At 36.6% G+C, this 15,807-nt stretch overlaps 1 protein-coding gene across 4 annotated transcripts; it reads right to left on the minus strand.

The window, feature by feature from the left end:
* Nucleotides 1-411: 411 nt before the first annotated feature.
* tbc1d30 (TBC1 domain family, member 30) lies at nt 412-15,670 on the minus strand. Of its 4 annotated transcripts, XM_058774110.1 has the most exons (14): nt 14,938-15,670; nt 13,718-13,882; nt 9,306-9,367; nt 9,130-9,195; nt 8,905-9,030; nt 6,837-7,022; nt 6,239-6,407; nt 5,978-6,146; nt 5,740-5,845; nt 5,490-5,596; nt 4,460-4,599; nt 3,751-3,957; nt 3,581-3,646; nt 412-2,072 (listed from the first exon to the last, which is right to left on the minus strand). In XM_058774110.1, exons 1-14 carry the CDS (start codon nt 15,455-15,457, stop codon nt 1,201-1,203), a joined length of 2,961 nt encoding a protein of 986 aa, XP_058630093.1. In that variant the 5' UTR covers nt 15,458-15,670; the 3' UTR covers nt 412-1,200. The 4 variants fall into 4 exon arrangements, with proteins under 4 accessions (XP_058630093.1, XP_058630095.1, XP_058630094.1 ...); XM_058774112.1 differs by lacking the exons at nt 13,718-13,882; nt 14,938-15,670 and adding an exon at nt 10,881-12,043 and having other exon boundaries at nt 413-2,072; XM_058774111.1 differs by lacking the exon at nt 3,581-3,646 and having other exon boundaries at nt 414-2,072; nt 14,938-15,669.
* Nucleotides 15,671-15,807: the final 137 nt, after the last annotated feature.

Below are 15,807 nucleotides of genomic sequence, written 5' to 3' on the forward strand. Positions count from 1 at the left end.
CTGTGGATGTGAGTGGAATAACAGGACTTTAAACAGATGATAAGCTCTTAACTGTCTAGTGTTGGTGTAGTTTCTGGAAGGTTTTTAAAGAGCTAAATATAAAACCTCTTCAGGCTGAATGCATTTTACAATTCAATTATTCATGAGGGCCTTGTAAAAATGACAGATTAAATGACTGTTGATATTAACCAGAGCACAATCTCTATTAGGCTCAGAAGACACTCATAAAATCATGCCAATGTGAGATACTGGTGGTTATTTTGGTTCAAAACAGAATATGTCACTTTCATACAACATGCATACATTTCCATTCAGTCCATCCATGTAGTTGGATTACATGTTTTGTACAGTAGGTGTCATTTTATGCCTGAAAAACTAATATTGTGGTTTTAATTCAAAAGCAAACACAAATGACTTATTGGAGTGGAAACAACAGAAATAAGTAGAAACTGAAGAGTTTTTTTTCCATACTTGCACGTCTTTTATTCTCTGTGGGACATTTGTGATCCTCCACTACTCATAAGCACCAAAGATTAATAGAGAGAAGAGAAACATTCAAAGGGACGTTAAATTGCAGGAGCATTTTGACAGGAGCATCAAAAAAAATAAAAGAGAAGAACTTTTTTTCAACAACTTGTGTCATTCAGATGGCAAATGAATAATTTACTAAGGAAAGATCAAAATAAGAGAAACATGAATGGCTTGACACGATTGAAAAATGAACACCAGTGTTGTCAAAAACAACAGAAACAAGCGAACATGGAAAATTTGCTGACTTTATAGGATTAAATAGTGTAAATGGGTGCTAAAAATCCTTTTGGACTGTGTGATGCAGAACTGCAGCATTTCCCAGTTAGCATGAGAATTTTACATACATGTGATTGTGATTTTCTGAGCTTTGAAGCATGTAAGTAAACATACACTGTGCATTGTAGCGAATACTGCTGACTTGAACATGCAAAAAGAGATACTTTCAATGCCGGTTATAATTCCCAGATGTTTAGGTAGGGTTTCATTAAAAAAAGAAAATAAACAGGAAACAGCCTTCATAAATTCATGTTATATAAACTTCATGGAAGCATTAAATTATCCAATATTGTTCCTAAATGTAGATGTTTTGGAGTATCTGGAAGCATACTAGAGATGTGCTTTCGTGGTTGGAGTTTTTAACCCAAGTGCTCATCTGTAGTCGACAATTCATCATCGTCGCCTTGTGGTGTTTCCAACACTGTTCATGCTTCTGCTCATCTGGGGAAAGTGCACATTTGGAGTCCTGGCGTTTGGACCGTAGAGGCCCAGGTTTCTGGCAGTGATGGACTTGCGAGGGGTTTTGATGCAAGGGAACGGGGAGAAGATCTGCTGTGGTTTCGGAGGTTCTCCTGCTGACGTTGATGGGCTTCTTTTGAGGGAGCCTCCGCTTTCTGAGCTGGAGGAGTCTGAACCTGGACGGCGGGTGGATGGGAGCGAAGCTGAGGCCGTGGGTTCGGGCTCCGGCTGTGGTGGAGTTGGTGTATTTGGATTTGAAGCTGATTCTGGTGGTGGAGTTGGTGTAGGTGGATCAGAAGCTGGTTCTGGTTGTGGAGTTGGATCAGAAGCTGCTTCTGATGAAAGTTCTGGTTCCAGTTCCAAAGAAGAAAACTGCTTGTTGATCTCCTGGACATCTTCTCCTTCTCCAGAGCTGTGATCTTCCTGAGAGACATTCGAGCTTATTGTCTCCACCTTCTCTTGCTCTTCATCCTCAAGTCTTTCCTCTTCAGATGCATCTTCTGTTTTGCTCACATCTGTTTGTTCGTCTTCTATCTCCTGCGAATCATCAAACCCAAGTTGCGCCCGTGCCCTGGCGATGTTCCTCCGGTGCGCTCGCACATGTGTGCGCCAGGGCGAGTGATGTCTGGCCCGAATCATCTGATCTTGGCTGGGTGTGGAGTGGGCTTGAGGACCTCCACCGTTATGGATGATCCCGCTCTTTGAGGATTGCTGACTGGGTCTGGGCCTCCTGCCCAGGAGAAGATGGTTGACCACAGGGGAGGGACCAATTTGGGAGGGAAGGATACTGGTGGCTGGACACTTATCTGTGAAGAATCAATATCAACAAGTAAAAAAAAACACTAGTAAAACAGTAGTAATTGTAAACAGACTGTCAACATGAAAAGTGGTTTCAAAGGCTGACAGTTTGTTAAAAGACAGAAGTTTTATAAATTATAATACTCTTACATAGAAATTATATATATATATATATATATATATATATATATATATATATATATATATATATATATATATATATATATATATATATATATATATATATACACATACACACACACACACACACACTACTGTTTAAAATTTTGGGGTCAGAACATTTTTATTTTAATTTTGAAAGCAATTAATGCTTTAAGCAAAAGTAACAGAGACATTTACAATGCATATATAATATAGTATATACTTTTAGATTACTTTTGAATTAACATGTTCATCACATTGATTTAAATAGGTTAATCTTGTACCATATTGATATAAAAATACATAAATTCCTATTATAATGAATATATATATATTATATATACATAATATATATATATATATATATATATATATATATATATATATATATATATATATATATATACACACACACACACACACATACATAATTAACTATATAATACATTACTATAGAAATAATATAAATATAAATAAATTCTACATAATTATACAATTTTATATATAATTCTATATTTTTAAATAATGTGCAGTTATGAACTGTGCACATTAAGAATGTGTTCTAAAAATAAATAGGGCCTATAATGAATTCATTTTAAAAGAAATGAATGCCGTTAATTAAATGCTTTAAATCTTTTAATTCAATCAAAAATGGCAGTAAAGACTTGAACTTTCTATTCATCCCAGAATCCTGATAAAAATAATAAATTCTATATAATATAAAATAAAATTATTTATAATAAATTATTGCAAAAATGTAACCTTTTTAAATAGTGTGCAGTTATGAATTGCTAAAAATACTGTGTGTGTTCTGTGAATGTGTGTTCTGAAAATAAATAGGGCCTATTATGAATTCATGTTGACTTTAATTCTCCATTATACCCTGTAGAGGTTCTACTGCAATATTACATGTTCATCAATCAAATCAATCATATATATATATATATATAAATTATTAACTAATTTTGTTTTTGGCATTTATGCCTTTATTAGTTTAGGACAGTATTTTCAGACAGGAAGCAAAGTGGGAGAGAGAGCGAGGGGGATGGAATCAGGAAAGGTCAGCGAGCCGGGGCTTGAACTCAGGACTCCTGAAGTGCAATGGCACTATGTGTTGGTGTGCTGCCCATGCCAATATTTTAAGAAATGTAAATGTAAAAGTAATTAACAAGCTTTAGCATGTACCAATCCCCTGCAAAGCAAATATTAAGCAATCATTATTATGATGTCACCAAAATGCCAAACGAAGTGTGATTTATTGCATTACACAGTAGCAGACCCAACACCGATCAAAATAGCTCTACTGCACCAATTATATATAATGAAACCATAGTTGACCCATAAAAATCAGTACCAGTGTGGTGCTTCTGTGGTTTACTGGCTTGATGAGGTTCAATAGTTTCAGCTTCCACTCGAGGTCCTGGGAAAAATGCCACAACACACTGACCAACACTACATACTATCCCTTCTATCACTTCCTGAACTCATCTACAACTGTAAAACGCTCAAAATGAAGACCTGTACCTGTGTGGATGTACAGGAGCCCGGCCTGCTGCTGTTGTTTCTGTTTGATGCGCGAGTACTGTTTCTTCAGTGCGCTGATGTCGGTGCTCATGCGCTCCAGCATCATGCTGTTGATGGCCGCCTGGTGCTCGGCCCGTCCCGCACCCACCGCCCCGGGACTCAGCTCGGCCATGTTACTGCCGTGAGAGCCCTGATCCGCTCTCTGATCTGTAGAACAGATGAAAACAAAGAAAACATTCAAAATGAAAATGCAAGAATATCTGAGACACATTTTATTGGGCAACTTGAGTGATGTTTGGAAAGGAGCCGACACAGCCCTTTCATTTGTTTAGTTTCACTGGAATTGAAGGCTGTAATTAAGGACAGCTGGAATGAGTTGACCCACCTCAGATACAACAAATGCATTGAGAATTAAATCCAGTTGAGGACAAATTCAGACAGGATTGGGAAGGATTTGCCAGGGTTGAGTTGGCAGAGTGAGCCACACTCATATTTGCATTACTCCTTGAGAACACCCTTTTTTTGACACTGCCAAGATTTAGAGACTCGTACACTATTAATCATTTCATGAAACATCTTGTGCATTTGATAAATTCCTGTGTTCAACAGAATATAAATCATGGAGCAGGAGTGACGTTTGGAACCTCACACACTGCACTATTAAATCTGCTTTCAGTTTTTGCCTTATAAAATATAATTAGACACAGACCTTTAAGGTGCTTTTGGTATCTTTGGATCTCAGGGGCCAGAAGTCCTCCAAGAGGCCCCAGGCAACCCAGAGCAGTGACAATAGTGTCTTCATCATCCATGTCAGCATCATCATCACTCTCCCATCCATGGAGTGCCAGACTATACATGGGAAAAAACATCATGCATAAAAATAAAATATTATACATTATAATGTAACAAAAGTAACTTTTTAATAATAGAAAAATAAACAAAAATGTAATTAAGTAATTAAATTAAATGAAATTGTGCAGATTAAATTATGTAAAAATATTTTGTTGCATTTATTAATAAAATAATTTAAAAATTGTAAGAATAGAAACAAAAATAAAGTAATAAAACTTAGCATGCAAGTAAAATAAATATGAAAATATAACATTAAAGCAATTAATAAAATTGAAAAATAAATTAAAATGTTATTAAATATTTAAAAATAAAATGATAAAGAATGCAAAAATAAAAGATAAAATGAAACCAAGCATGAAATAAAATATTAAATAAAAACAAAATATAAAACAATTATATAAAGCATAAAAATGCGTAAAAATGTAATTCAATGTTTTCAAATAAGTTAGAAAAGAAGATTTTAAAATAACAACAAAAAATAAAAGAAATGGAATGGAATTAAAATAAAATGAACTAATCTATTTTAAACATGAAATAAAAAAATAAATAAAATACAAAAAAAAAATATTCAGGAACAAAATAATTAACAATGTAATTAAATAATTGAAATAAATATTTTAAAATAGAGAAAAATACAAGAAAAATGTACATGTTTTGTAATTGCATTGTTGCTTGCCTACATCTCTTTTAAAAAGTCAAAAATGATGTTTAAACTGAGTATAACACTTGTGGAGATAAGGCAGAACATTTGCATTTGATATTTGCATGCCAATATACACACGTGTGCCATAAAACACCACCCTGCAGTCATGTTCACGTGTTAGGACTACTAAACTCTCACGGATGCCATCTGTGCTGTGGGCGTCGAGTGTCTTCAGCTCTCATACCTGCTGTTCGCTCTGACAGGGGTCGGGAACGGGGTGATGTTGTAGGTGTATTTCTCCCTGAGCTCAGCCAGCTGGGGGAACGGGAACGGGGCCATGGAGTAGACCGTCTGTCGGGACGAAAACACACGCTTTTAGCCCCAAAATTAAACTTCCGGTATTTTCAACACTATATTACAATTGATTTAGCTATATGATAAGGTTTATATATAATTAATGACATTAATTATTCAAGATCTTTTATAAGTCTTACCTGCATGAGATCATTGGAGTCGATAAGGTTGTGCTCCAGCATTTCCTGCGTCAGGCAGCCCATAGTACTATAAAATTCATCGGCAGTCTGGCACTCCTCAATTCGCCTGAGAGAGAAAGATGCAGAACGCTTGATACAAGCTGAAAATTATCTCATATTTAATTTACGATCACATTTTTCTTTGGAATCTGGCCTATTCTGCCACTCTCTAACATGGACAGATGACCGATAAACTTACTCTCCGAGTTTGGCCCAGATGGCGAGAGCTACACGCAGCAGCATTTCAGAGCCCTCAAAGAAGACCGAGTCCCAGATCTTCAGCACGGTGTGATGAGGCAAACAAGTGGCAAACATGGTGAGAAACCACTGCATGGTGAAGACGTTGGTGAGTGGAGGCTCATAGCTCCCTGAAACACAATGCCAACACAATGCAGTTGACCTGGAACAGACATAGCTCTTTTGCATCCATATGCTGTATATACAAAGGGTTACTACACACCTCCTCCTTCCCGATTGGCTACTTTCTGGAGATGGTGGAGATGCTGAGAAAGTTCTGGAAGCTTCAGTCGCAACAGATCTCTGAACACAGCCATGTCCACTGAGAGGGCACGCAGGTTATTGGCGAAGTAACTATCGGGAAGCACTTTATCGATCAAATAGATCATCACCTTTCAAAAAACAATAATAAAAAGATAATGAATTTTAGCATATATTCTTGCTTATATAATAACAAATTTAAATAAAAAACAATAAGATTTAACAAAACATTAATGTGATTTGACCAATCAAATAATTTTAAAAAAGGAATTAAATATTTTAAAATTAAATAGAAAAAAACTATGATATTGGCAAGAAAAATAAAAAAGGAACTCAAAAATAAAAGAAAAAGCAAAAGAAAACAAAAAATAAAATAAAATCATGCATGTAATAAAATAGTGTTATAAGTTGGAATTCTGGTTGCAAATAAAATAAAAATTAGGGCATCAAGCAAGGATTGCCTTTGGTGCCTCCTCAAAAATGAATAAAAAATAAGTAAATAACAGCCAAAAATAAATGTTTAAAAAAAAAAAACAGAGTTCATAGGTGTCTAGGCAAACCTTCAACGCATCTCCTTCATTTCCCTCTGTGACCTCCAGGATGAGAGCGGCCAGAACATTGAAGCCCTGACAGTATCCTACAGTCTTGTTCCAGCGGGCATATGCCAGCAGCACCCGCTTCAGCACCACGCGGTCCTGCTCCGCCTCCTGGCCACAGTATGAACTGCAGCCCGTCCTGTGCAGGTCCTGAATGAGGCGGGAAACAAAGTGTTACAGGTCTTAAGTAAATAAGCACGCTGAACTTTGCTCACTTGTGCACACGTGCCTGATAGATCACCGTTCTCTCTCATCCAGAGCTACACAAATACACCACCTGTTACATTACCCACTAACTGACGCACTACAATGAGCAAATATCCTGCTGCACCATACAACCTTTTATCTGACTCGATTCCATTAAAGATCGATGACGCTAAATGCCTACTCTAAAGCCACGATTTATTTACTTGCCTTATAATGACTGTACAACTTGTATTGCCTATTTAGTGACTTCACAATATTATATATACACAGTATATACACATACACACACATACAGTGGGGAAAATAATTATTTGATCCCCTGCTGATTTTGTAAGTTTGCCCACATAAAAAAAAAGAAAAGTTTATCATTTTTATGGTAGGTTTATTTTAACTGATAGAGACAGAATATCAAACAAAAAATCCAGAAAAAAAATCAGCATACAAATGTTAAAAAAAGATTGACATTTTAGTAAGTCAAATAAGTATTTGATCCCCAAACAAAACATGACTTAGTACTTGGTGCAGAATGCCTTGTTGGCAAGCACAGAGATCAGACGTTTCTTGTAGCTCGTCACCAGGTTTGCACACATCTCAGGAGGGATTTTGGTTCGCTCCTCTTTACAGATCCTCTCTAAGTCATTAAGGTTTCTTTGCCGTCTCTTGGAAACTCGAAGTTTCAGCTCCCTCCACAGATTTTCTATGGGATTAAGGTCTGGAGACTGGCTCGGCCACTGGTGAGATCTTGCACGGAGCTCCAGACTGAGGGCGATTGATGGTTATTTTGTATTTCTTTCATTTCCAAATAGTCGCACCAACAGTTGTCTCCTTCTCACCAAGCTTCTTGCTGATGGTCTTGTAGCCCATTCCAGCCTTGTGCAGATCTACAATCTTGTCCCTGATGTCCTCTGACAGCTCGTTGGTCTTGCCCATGGTAGTGGAGACGTTGGAATGGAAGATACAGATTCTATGGACAGGTGTCTTTTATACACACTACGAGCTGAAATTAGGAGCATCTTCTTAAAGTGACAGGACTAATCTGTGTTCCACATGTGCACATAACCAATCTGTGGGAGCCAAAATTCCTGCTGGTTGGTAGGGGATCATATACTTATTTGACTTACGAAAATGTAAATCTTTTTTTAACATTTGTATGCTGCTTTTATTTATTTTTTTGATTTTTGGTTTGAGATTCTGTCTCTATCAGTTAAAATAAACCTACCATAAAATGATAAAGCCTTTTTAAGTGGGCAAACTACAAAATCAGCAGGGGATCAAATTATTTTCCCCACTGTATGTATATGTATATGTATATGTATATGTATATACATATATATATATATATATATATATATATATATATATACACACACACACACACACACACACACACACACATATATATATATATATATATATATACACACATACACCTTAAAATTAAATAACAATGGAAGCCCATTTCCGCCAAAAATAAAATAATAAAAATAAAGGTAATTTGTGATATTTATGACTTTTTGTGAGTTTCTATCGAACAATTTGTTCATTATTTGTTCATGTTTGTTAATACATTAACTAATGTTAATAAATTACACCTTATTGTAAAGTGTTACCTTTTTTTTTCTTGCAGTTGTGAGTTTATACCTTACAATTCTGACTTCTTTTTCTCAAAATTACAAGAAAAATGTCCAAATTGGGAGATATGAACTCAAAATTGTACAAAAAAAAAAAAAGGAAACAAAAAGATGATCCTGTGGCATAAACAAGCTTCCATAAATAACTGCTTAAATAATTGTCTTAAAATAAAAAAGTAACTGCACACACATACCTTCACGATTTGGATTCCCAAAGTGTCATCATCTGGATTGCTGCGATCATTGAAGGCGAATCTCATTGTTTTCTCCCAGTCTATGGAGATGCTGTGGAGGTACTGGTCAGCCAGGGTCAGCCATACCTATACCAAAAAAAAAAACAATCATTATACAGTACATAAAATGTCATAGATATGAAAACACTGCTAGTGTCTGAAAAGAGAATTTTCCAACACATATACCCTCTTCCTCCACTCTTTGGGAATCCCTACTGGGAGTCTGGCCACTGCCTTCAGAGCGTCGTACCACTACAGAGCAAAACAAACAAAAACAATCAACATGCAAACCAAAGTGTTTATTTATTTCTATTTAGGGGGAGTTGGACACACATCTTCAACAGTGGGCAGCTAATACATACTTGTTGAAAGCCGTTCTTGCCTAAAGAAGGTTCGATAGTGAACTTCAACCTGGTGTCCACCCCTGAAATAAGACAAAACAGTGGACATCAGTGAGACAATGATGACCATAGAAAGATGTCTCCTCTGGAGCTGCAGGTGTCTCATTAACAAATGAATGAAGGGATGTTGTGCAATCACCACTCATTAAAAAATAAATATTGAAAATGCCCATCTAAAACACACAGATGCACAGACAAGTTCTTGAAATATATTCCTTTATACTCTTGATAAATCTTCTTACAAATTTACTACATCCCCTTTGTCACTAATTAATAATAAATAAGGTTTGTTTTCATATATTGGCTCTTTATTTATGGCAGGCGGGTTACCTAACTCGAGTTTCGGAGTCTCATCTTTGTCTAACAGGAATAAATACCCCCAAAAAACAAAAAACAACAACAACAGAAATGACTGGAAACGACAAGTGTATTACTATCGATCACGAGAAACCAAACGCGGGATATTGAATAGTTGATAAATGTCGCTGTCCGTTGCAGAGCGGTGCTGAAGCTCACTTCCGCCTGCGGTTTCTTCCGGATACACGACTCCATCCAGTATCAAGACGAAATAAACTGTTTTTTTGCACTGTTAAGCTGTCATACTGAGCGATGAAGGGTTATAACAACACGATGGATTCTTTACAGTGCTGTAACGTTCACAGTAGCCATTGCTAAAGATGCTAAATCCTGTCAAACGCATATGTAAACAACTCTACCTCATCAACACGAAAGCGGCTACTTCTCCTACAGACTTTTTTTCTGGTACATAACAATAAATAAACACCAACCCGAGTCCATCTCTGTCATAGTTCCATGCGATAAATAACAATCAGGAGTAGAATGGCACCATTTCTGCATTTCACTCGTCAGCCGGCTCTGTTCCGGATTAACCTAACGTTACATGATTACAATCATGTCTCCAGCCCTCCTACTGCACTCATGTTCCATTACACGACACGACACAAGGGTCTGAATGAAAAGCAGTAGGCATGTGCAGTGTAATGCACCTTTTATATTAAAAAGGGGAATTTTTATTCTAAAACTTTCAAAGCAAAGACCAATAAATAAATAGCCTAAATAATATTTAAAAATGAGCGTAACATTTATTTAATAACAAATTATTGCTTAAGGGACTAAAATAAACCTAAAATAACTTTCAGGACACCTCAAATTCAAAACCATAAATTATTTTTTAGTTCGACAATTATATTAACATAGCCTACTACTTATAAGTACAGTTTACTTAAATAGGCCTATATAATTCATAATTATATTGATATAGCAAAAAAAATTATAAATTATATTAGGCTATACATTTTTATTATATATATATATATATATATATATATAGAATACGACATAATATGGGTAGGCCCTTTAGGTCATCTAATTAGCCTATCACAAAAACACCATTCTGAATTCAGCACCAGTGCAAATAAATGGACGGAGGAAATCCTAGGAACAGTTTTAACTATAATGACAGGGCAAAGATTAATAATGAATAAAAATAATGATTTTAAAGCATGCTGCATTCACCTGGCTCTAGGGTGCACAGGAGGCGCGGCGCTCTTCTAGAGATGCCGTTGCGTTTCTTCAGCACATTACTGATAATATTACCGACTCCTCCAGCTGCATTCTGCCGTTTCACACAAGCCCTCGACCTCTTAGAGGAAACAAACCGTTCCTGCTTCATCTGGAGAAAAACCTGAGAGGTCCGTGTGACCGCGCGTTTACAACGATCTCATCCCGAGAATCATTTCATCTAAAAAAAAATCCTACTCGTTATGATCGACCCGATCAATAAATCAGAGGAAAGCAACACATTCGCGCATCCTCATACGTGAAGATGCATGTCTGTACTTGAAGCATATGAATTATAAATAGAACAATAGAATAAAAGCATCAAAGGTGAACGAAAAGAACGCGGAGGATGGGAGAGGCGGAATATCGCAGTGATGTGCGTGTCTCACACCCACATATGAGCGTCACATTCCGGCTTGAGAGGGAGGAGGGACCGCTGGAGCTCTGGAGGATGGGCTACAGACCAGAAACAGCTGAAGAAAACAACGGCCTGAACATTAATGACTAGTGCTATGATGCCAACTTCAACCTTAATCTTTAACAAGGAGGAATAAGGAAACAAAATACTATATACTCTTAAAAATTTCCAAAAGGGGGGTTTCACAGAGATGACACAGAAGAATCTTTTTTGGTTTCCAAAAAAAAACAAAATTCAGTGAACAGTTCTTAAAAGAACTTTTTTTTTTTTTCTTTTTTTTTCCCAGTGTGAAGAACATTTTAAAAACTACAGAACCTTTTGTGGAATGGAGCGATTCTATGAATGCCAAAGGTTCTTCATGGAACCATATAGATTCCAATAAAGAACCTTTAAGAACACAAGAAAATCTAAAAGTAAACAGTCTTGATTTAGGACTCAATTAGAGTAAAGCCCTGAGATAAGAATAAGGATAAGATGGTTTAATCACCATAAATTCAGTCATTTTACACAAGCAGCCTGAATGATTTACAGAGGAACTGTTGTACTGTTTGAACATGGAAGAAGTAGTACATTATTTTAGTAATTAATTATTAGTGAAAGAAATAAGATAAAAATAAATCAATAAGGTAGGTTTTCTTACTTTAATTTATCTCAAATTATTCCAAATTCAGGTAACCATCCAGACAATAGGTAAATTTGATCATTAACATTTTATGATTGTCCAAATGTTTTCAAATTTACCTGAACTCACCCTATGAAGAGAACACCCTTTATGCTACTACCGAGAGAGACACGAAACAGTCGTTTAAAAATTTCAGGCAAAAAAAAATTAAATAAATAAAGTCCTGATATTTTCTCCATTGGATGATTAGCCTTCTAGTATATTTTCTGACATGCATTTAGTGTGAAAACAACAGTGATAAACCATGCTACTCATGTTTACAAAAATAAACGTGTCAACAAATAAAAAACTGAACCATAACCATTCACAACTACAAAGTGACACCTCTTGCATTAAGAATAGACATTGACTGAAGAATGGCAACCATGCAGAGCTATGGTTTTGATGTGATTTCATACTGTACCTGTTTGACAGTACTTGTCACGCTGCATGTAGATAAAATGGAGGAAAAAGACATTAAAAGATGCAAGGCCGCTGTATTTGTTGGGCATGCTTGTGTCTGAACCAAATACATGAAGTAAAAGCACCCATTGTATCCAAATCTGTAAAGGAATTACTGCTGCACAATGACTAATTTGTGAGCAAAATGCAAATACAAATTTGAGACCAATAGTTCAACAACAGTACAGTGCAAATTTGCATGTAAGTGTCATAAACTCATCACATGAATGAGTCACCTCTGAAACCAAATGGATTGAATTTCAGTGATATTTAACATAGTCTGTGTTCTGAATCTAATGCAGATAATTCAGTTGTAAAGGTGAGGAGGAGTCAATCCTCTGGTAGCGGTGAAATATTTGAGAGCACGGTCTTCACCAGAGAACTAGAACAACGTGAAGCAAAATAGCATTTGATGTGTGTGAGCTTATGCTTTTCGGCAACCGCTACCGATGTAAACTGTATTACACACCCTTTTAAAGGAATAATTCACCCAAAAATGAAACTGTTCTGAAAATATACTCCCTTTCAGGCCATCCAAGATGTAGATGAGCTTGTTTCTTCAGCAGGACAGATTGGGAGAAATGTATCGCATCACATTAGTTGCTCACCAGTGGATCCTCTGCAGTGAATGGGTGCCGTCAGAATGAGAGTGCAAACAGCTGATAAAAATATCACAATAATCCACATGACATTTTTACTTGTAAACAGTGCTTGATCTGTGCATATCACTCTGTTTATTCAGACAGGACTACCATTTCACTGGAGAAAGCAATATCATGAAAAGAGGATTCATATTTTATCTGGAAACAACGGTTTGAAGTTAAAAACATCTTAATGATGGATTTGTTTCTTACAAATGTGCAGCTTTTGACTTCACAAGATGTTAGTTGATGGACTGGAGTGGTGTGGATTACTTGTGGATTATTGTGATGTTTTTATTCACTGCAGAGGATCCACTGCTGAGTGAATGATATAATGCTGCATTTCTCCAAATCTGTTCCCATTATGAAAAACTCATCTACATCTTGGATGGCCTGAGGGTGAGTATATTTTCCGCAAATTTTCATTTTCAGGTGAACTATTCCTTTAAGGAATAACAGACATCAAGCATCAGTGAAAGCAAAGACATGCTTTCGATCGAGAATACATTAGTCTTCAAATAGCAAAGAAAGCTTTGGGTAATATAACACTTACTACTTAAAGACATAATGACCGGAAGAGGAGTGAAATGAGAGAATGATTTGTAATTACGTCTTTTCTGAGAGACGGCTTGTAGGCAGGCGGTGACTATATCACAGTTCTTCTGAAACTTCTGCCGAAGTCTGTCCTTCCTCTTGACCTGACGCACCAGTTTGGCCGACTGCACACCAATACGATACTTCACTTCCTGAATGATCCACTTCAACTCCTCTGGACCTGAGCACAAAATAAAGGTTGCTAAACAATATGCATTCATTTGTTAGAAAATAAAAAAGCATACAAAAATTAAATGAATGCATGCAAAACATTGAACATATGTAGACAGATTGAGATCATTATGATTGACTTAACATTGTGCATACATGTGTACAAAAGACCTCTGTATGTAAATTGTTATTATGGCCTACAAAGAACCTGAGCACCTGAGACAACAATTAAATTACTTCAGCAAACAAAGGGTTAAGATTTAACTGGCTTTCAGAGTGGCATTATAACTGGGTCAGTTCTGCAATGTGGCACAATATACTTCATCCAAAACCATTTCAAACAACCTAATCATTTTGAGAGAATATTCATTTTAATATTGCTAAGAGAGTCATTCCAGATGCAAATGCACAGCAAAATAAAATACGATAAGAATAAATTTTTTTTTAAAAAGACTAAAAATGATGAAAAAAATAAAAATGGTGAGAAACCTCAAAAAGAAACACCTACTTCAGTTTATATCATGATTTGAGATGTAAATAAATATGGGTTCTCAAAAAAGGGAAAAAATCTGTAAATCATTCAATAGAACTTCACAAGGCACATACACCTCCAATCAAAAAATTTAATAATTAAGATTTGAATATTATTAAGATTTTTTGATTGTTTTTGAAAGAAGACCCTCCAAGGCTATATTTATTTGATCAAAAATATAGTAAAAAAAATAACACACTGCAATTATGTATATAAAATGTAGGATCATGTGACACTGACGACTGGAATAAAGATGCTGAAAATTAATCTTTGACCACAGGAATGAATTACATATTAAAACAGATTAATATAGAAAACATTTATTCTAAATTGTAATATTTCACACAATGTTACAGATTTTACTGTATTTTTAAACAAATAAACGCAGCCTTGGTGAGCATTCTTTCAAAAACATGAAAAATTGTAATTAGCATATTCCAAACCTATGACACCTGTAGTGAATGACTTGCATAAATAAGAATAAGTTTGAGTCGAATGTAACTGACTGCATTTGAAAAGAAAGTGGCGCTCACCTTTTTGAGCCAGGTATTTCATCTGACGGCGCCTCGTGTGCTTCTCCTGAAGTTCTTGGAGAAAGTTGGAGCCAGTGTTACTCCTTCCCAGGAAGGCATCTGAGCTGGAGGCTTCGGTCGAGCTGTCCACCCCTCTGGCATTATTACTGTATGTGTCATAGAGCTCCACTAACAGACAGTCCACTATAGATGATGCGCGGGACGCTCTCAGATCCTCTTCATCCGAATACACACCTGCTTCATGGAGCCCCCCTCCTCCTGCTCTCTCCATACGGATCTCTCCTGCTGCTGCTCCATGAGGCACGTTTGCGCACTTGCATAGTGAGACTGAAGCTGTTTTGGCGCACTCACAGTTTCCGTCCGAAACCGAACGTCCCTTTGAAACCCATTTATGAAACGCTGAGAAGCCGTCAAGGTACGACGCACCTGAGCTGAGGAAAACTCCGCTCTCCTCCTCCGAGCAGATGTCACATATGTCTATCTCCTTAAGTTCCTCTTTGGCCACTTCCACCCCAGACATGTTTTAGCCCTCTTTAAAGTTCAACATTACACATTCGTACACACATGCTGCCCATAAGTTCAAACCAAAGACTGTTTTAGATGACTCGATAAGGAACTCGAGTTCCGGGTGTGTTCCATTCCTTGAGCGGGGTTGGCAGCGCCTTTCCCAGGCTCCAGTTTCCTTCCTCGACGGTCTAAATCCTGATTGCACGCCCCTGCAGCAGGAATAGTTCAACCCACCTCCGAAACTTTTTAAACCATCCCTGCGTCCCAATGTGCATACTATCCACTCTATCTGTCCTAAATGGTATTAAAAATGACTAATATCACAAAGAATTTAGGATGGATAGTATGCACACTGGGATGCAG

This window comes from Onychostoma macrolepis, chromosome 04 (assembly GCF_012432095.1).
Source record: "Onychostoma macrolepis isolate SWU-2019 chromosome 04, ASM1243209v1, whole genome shotgun sequence".
Taxonomy (NCBI): Eukaryota; Metazoa; Chordata; class Actinopteri; order Cypriniformes; family Cyprinidae; genus Onychostoma; species Onychostoma macrolepis.

Excerpts from the sequence above, each read along its gene's own strand:
- tbc1d30 (XM_058774110.1), bottom strand. The coding sequence starts at position 15,457 with ATGTCTGGGGTGGAAGTGGCCAAAGAGGAACTTAAGGAGATAGACATA. Across the intron at positions 6,147-6,238 it reads AGCCAATCGGGAAGGAGGAG|GGAGCTATGAGCCTCCACTC; the intron begins GTGTGTAGTAAC and ends ATTGTGTTTCAG. Across the intron at positions 3,647-3,750 it reads GCTCCTGTACATCCACACAG|GACCTCGAGTGGAAGCTGAA; the intron begins GTACAGGTCTTC and ends CATTTTTCCCAG.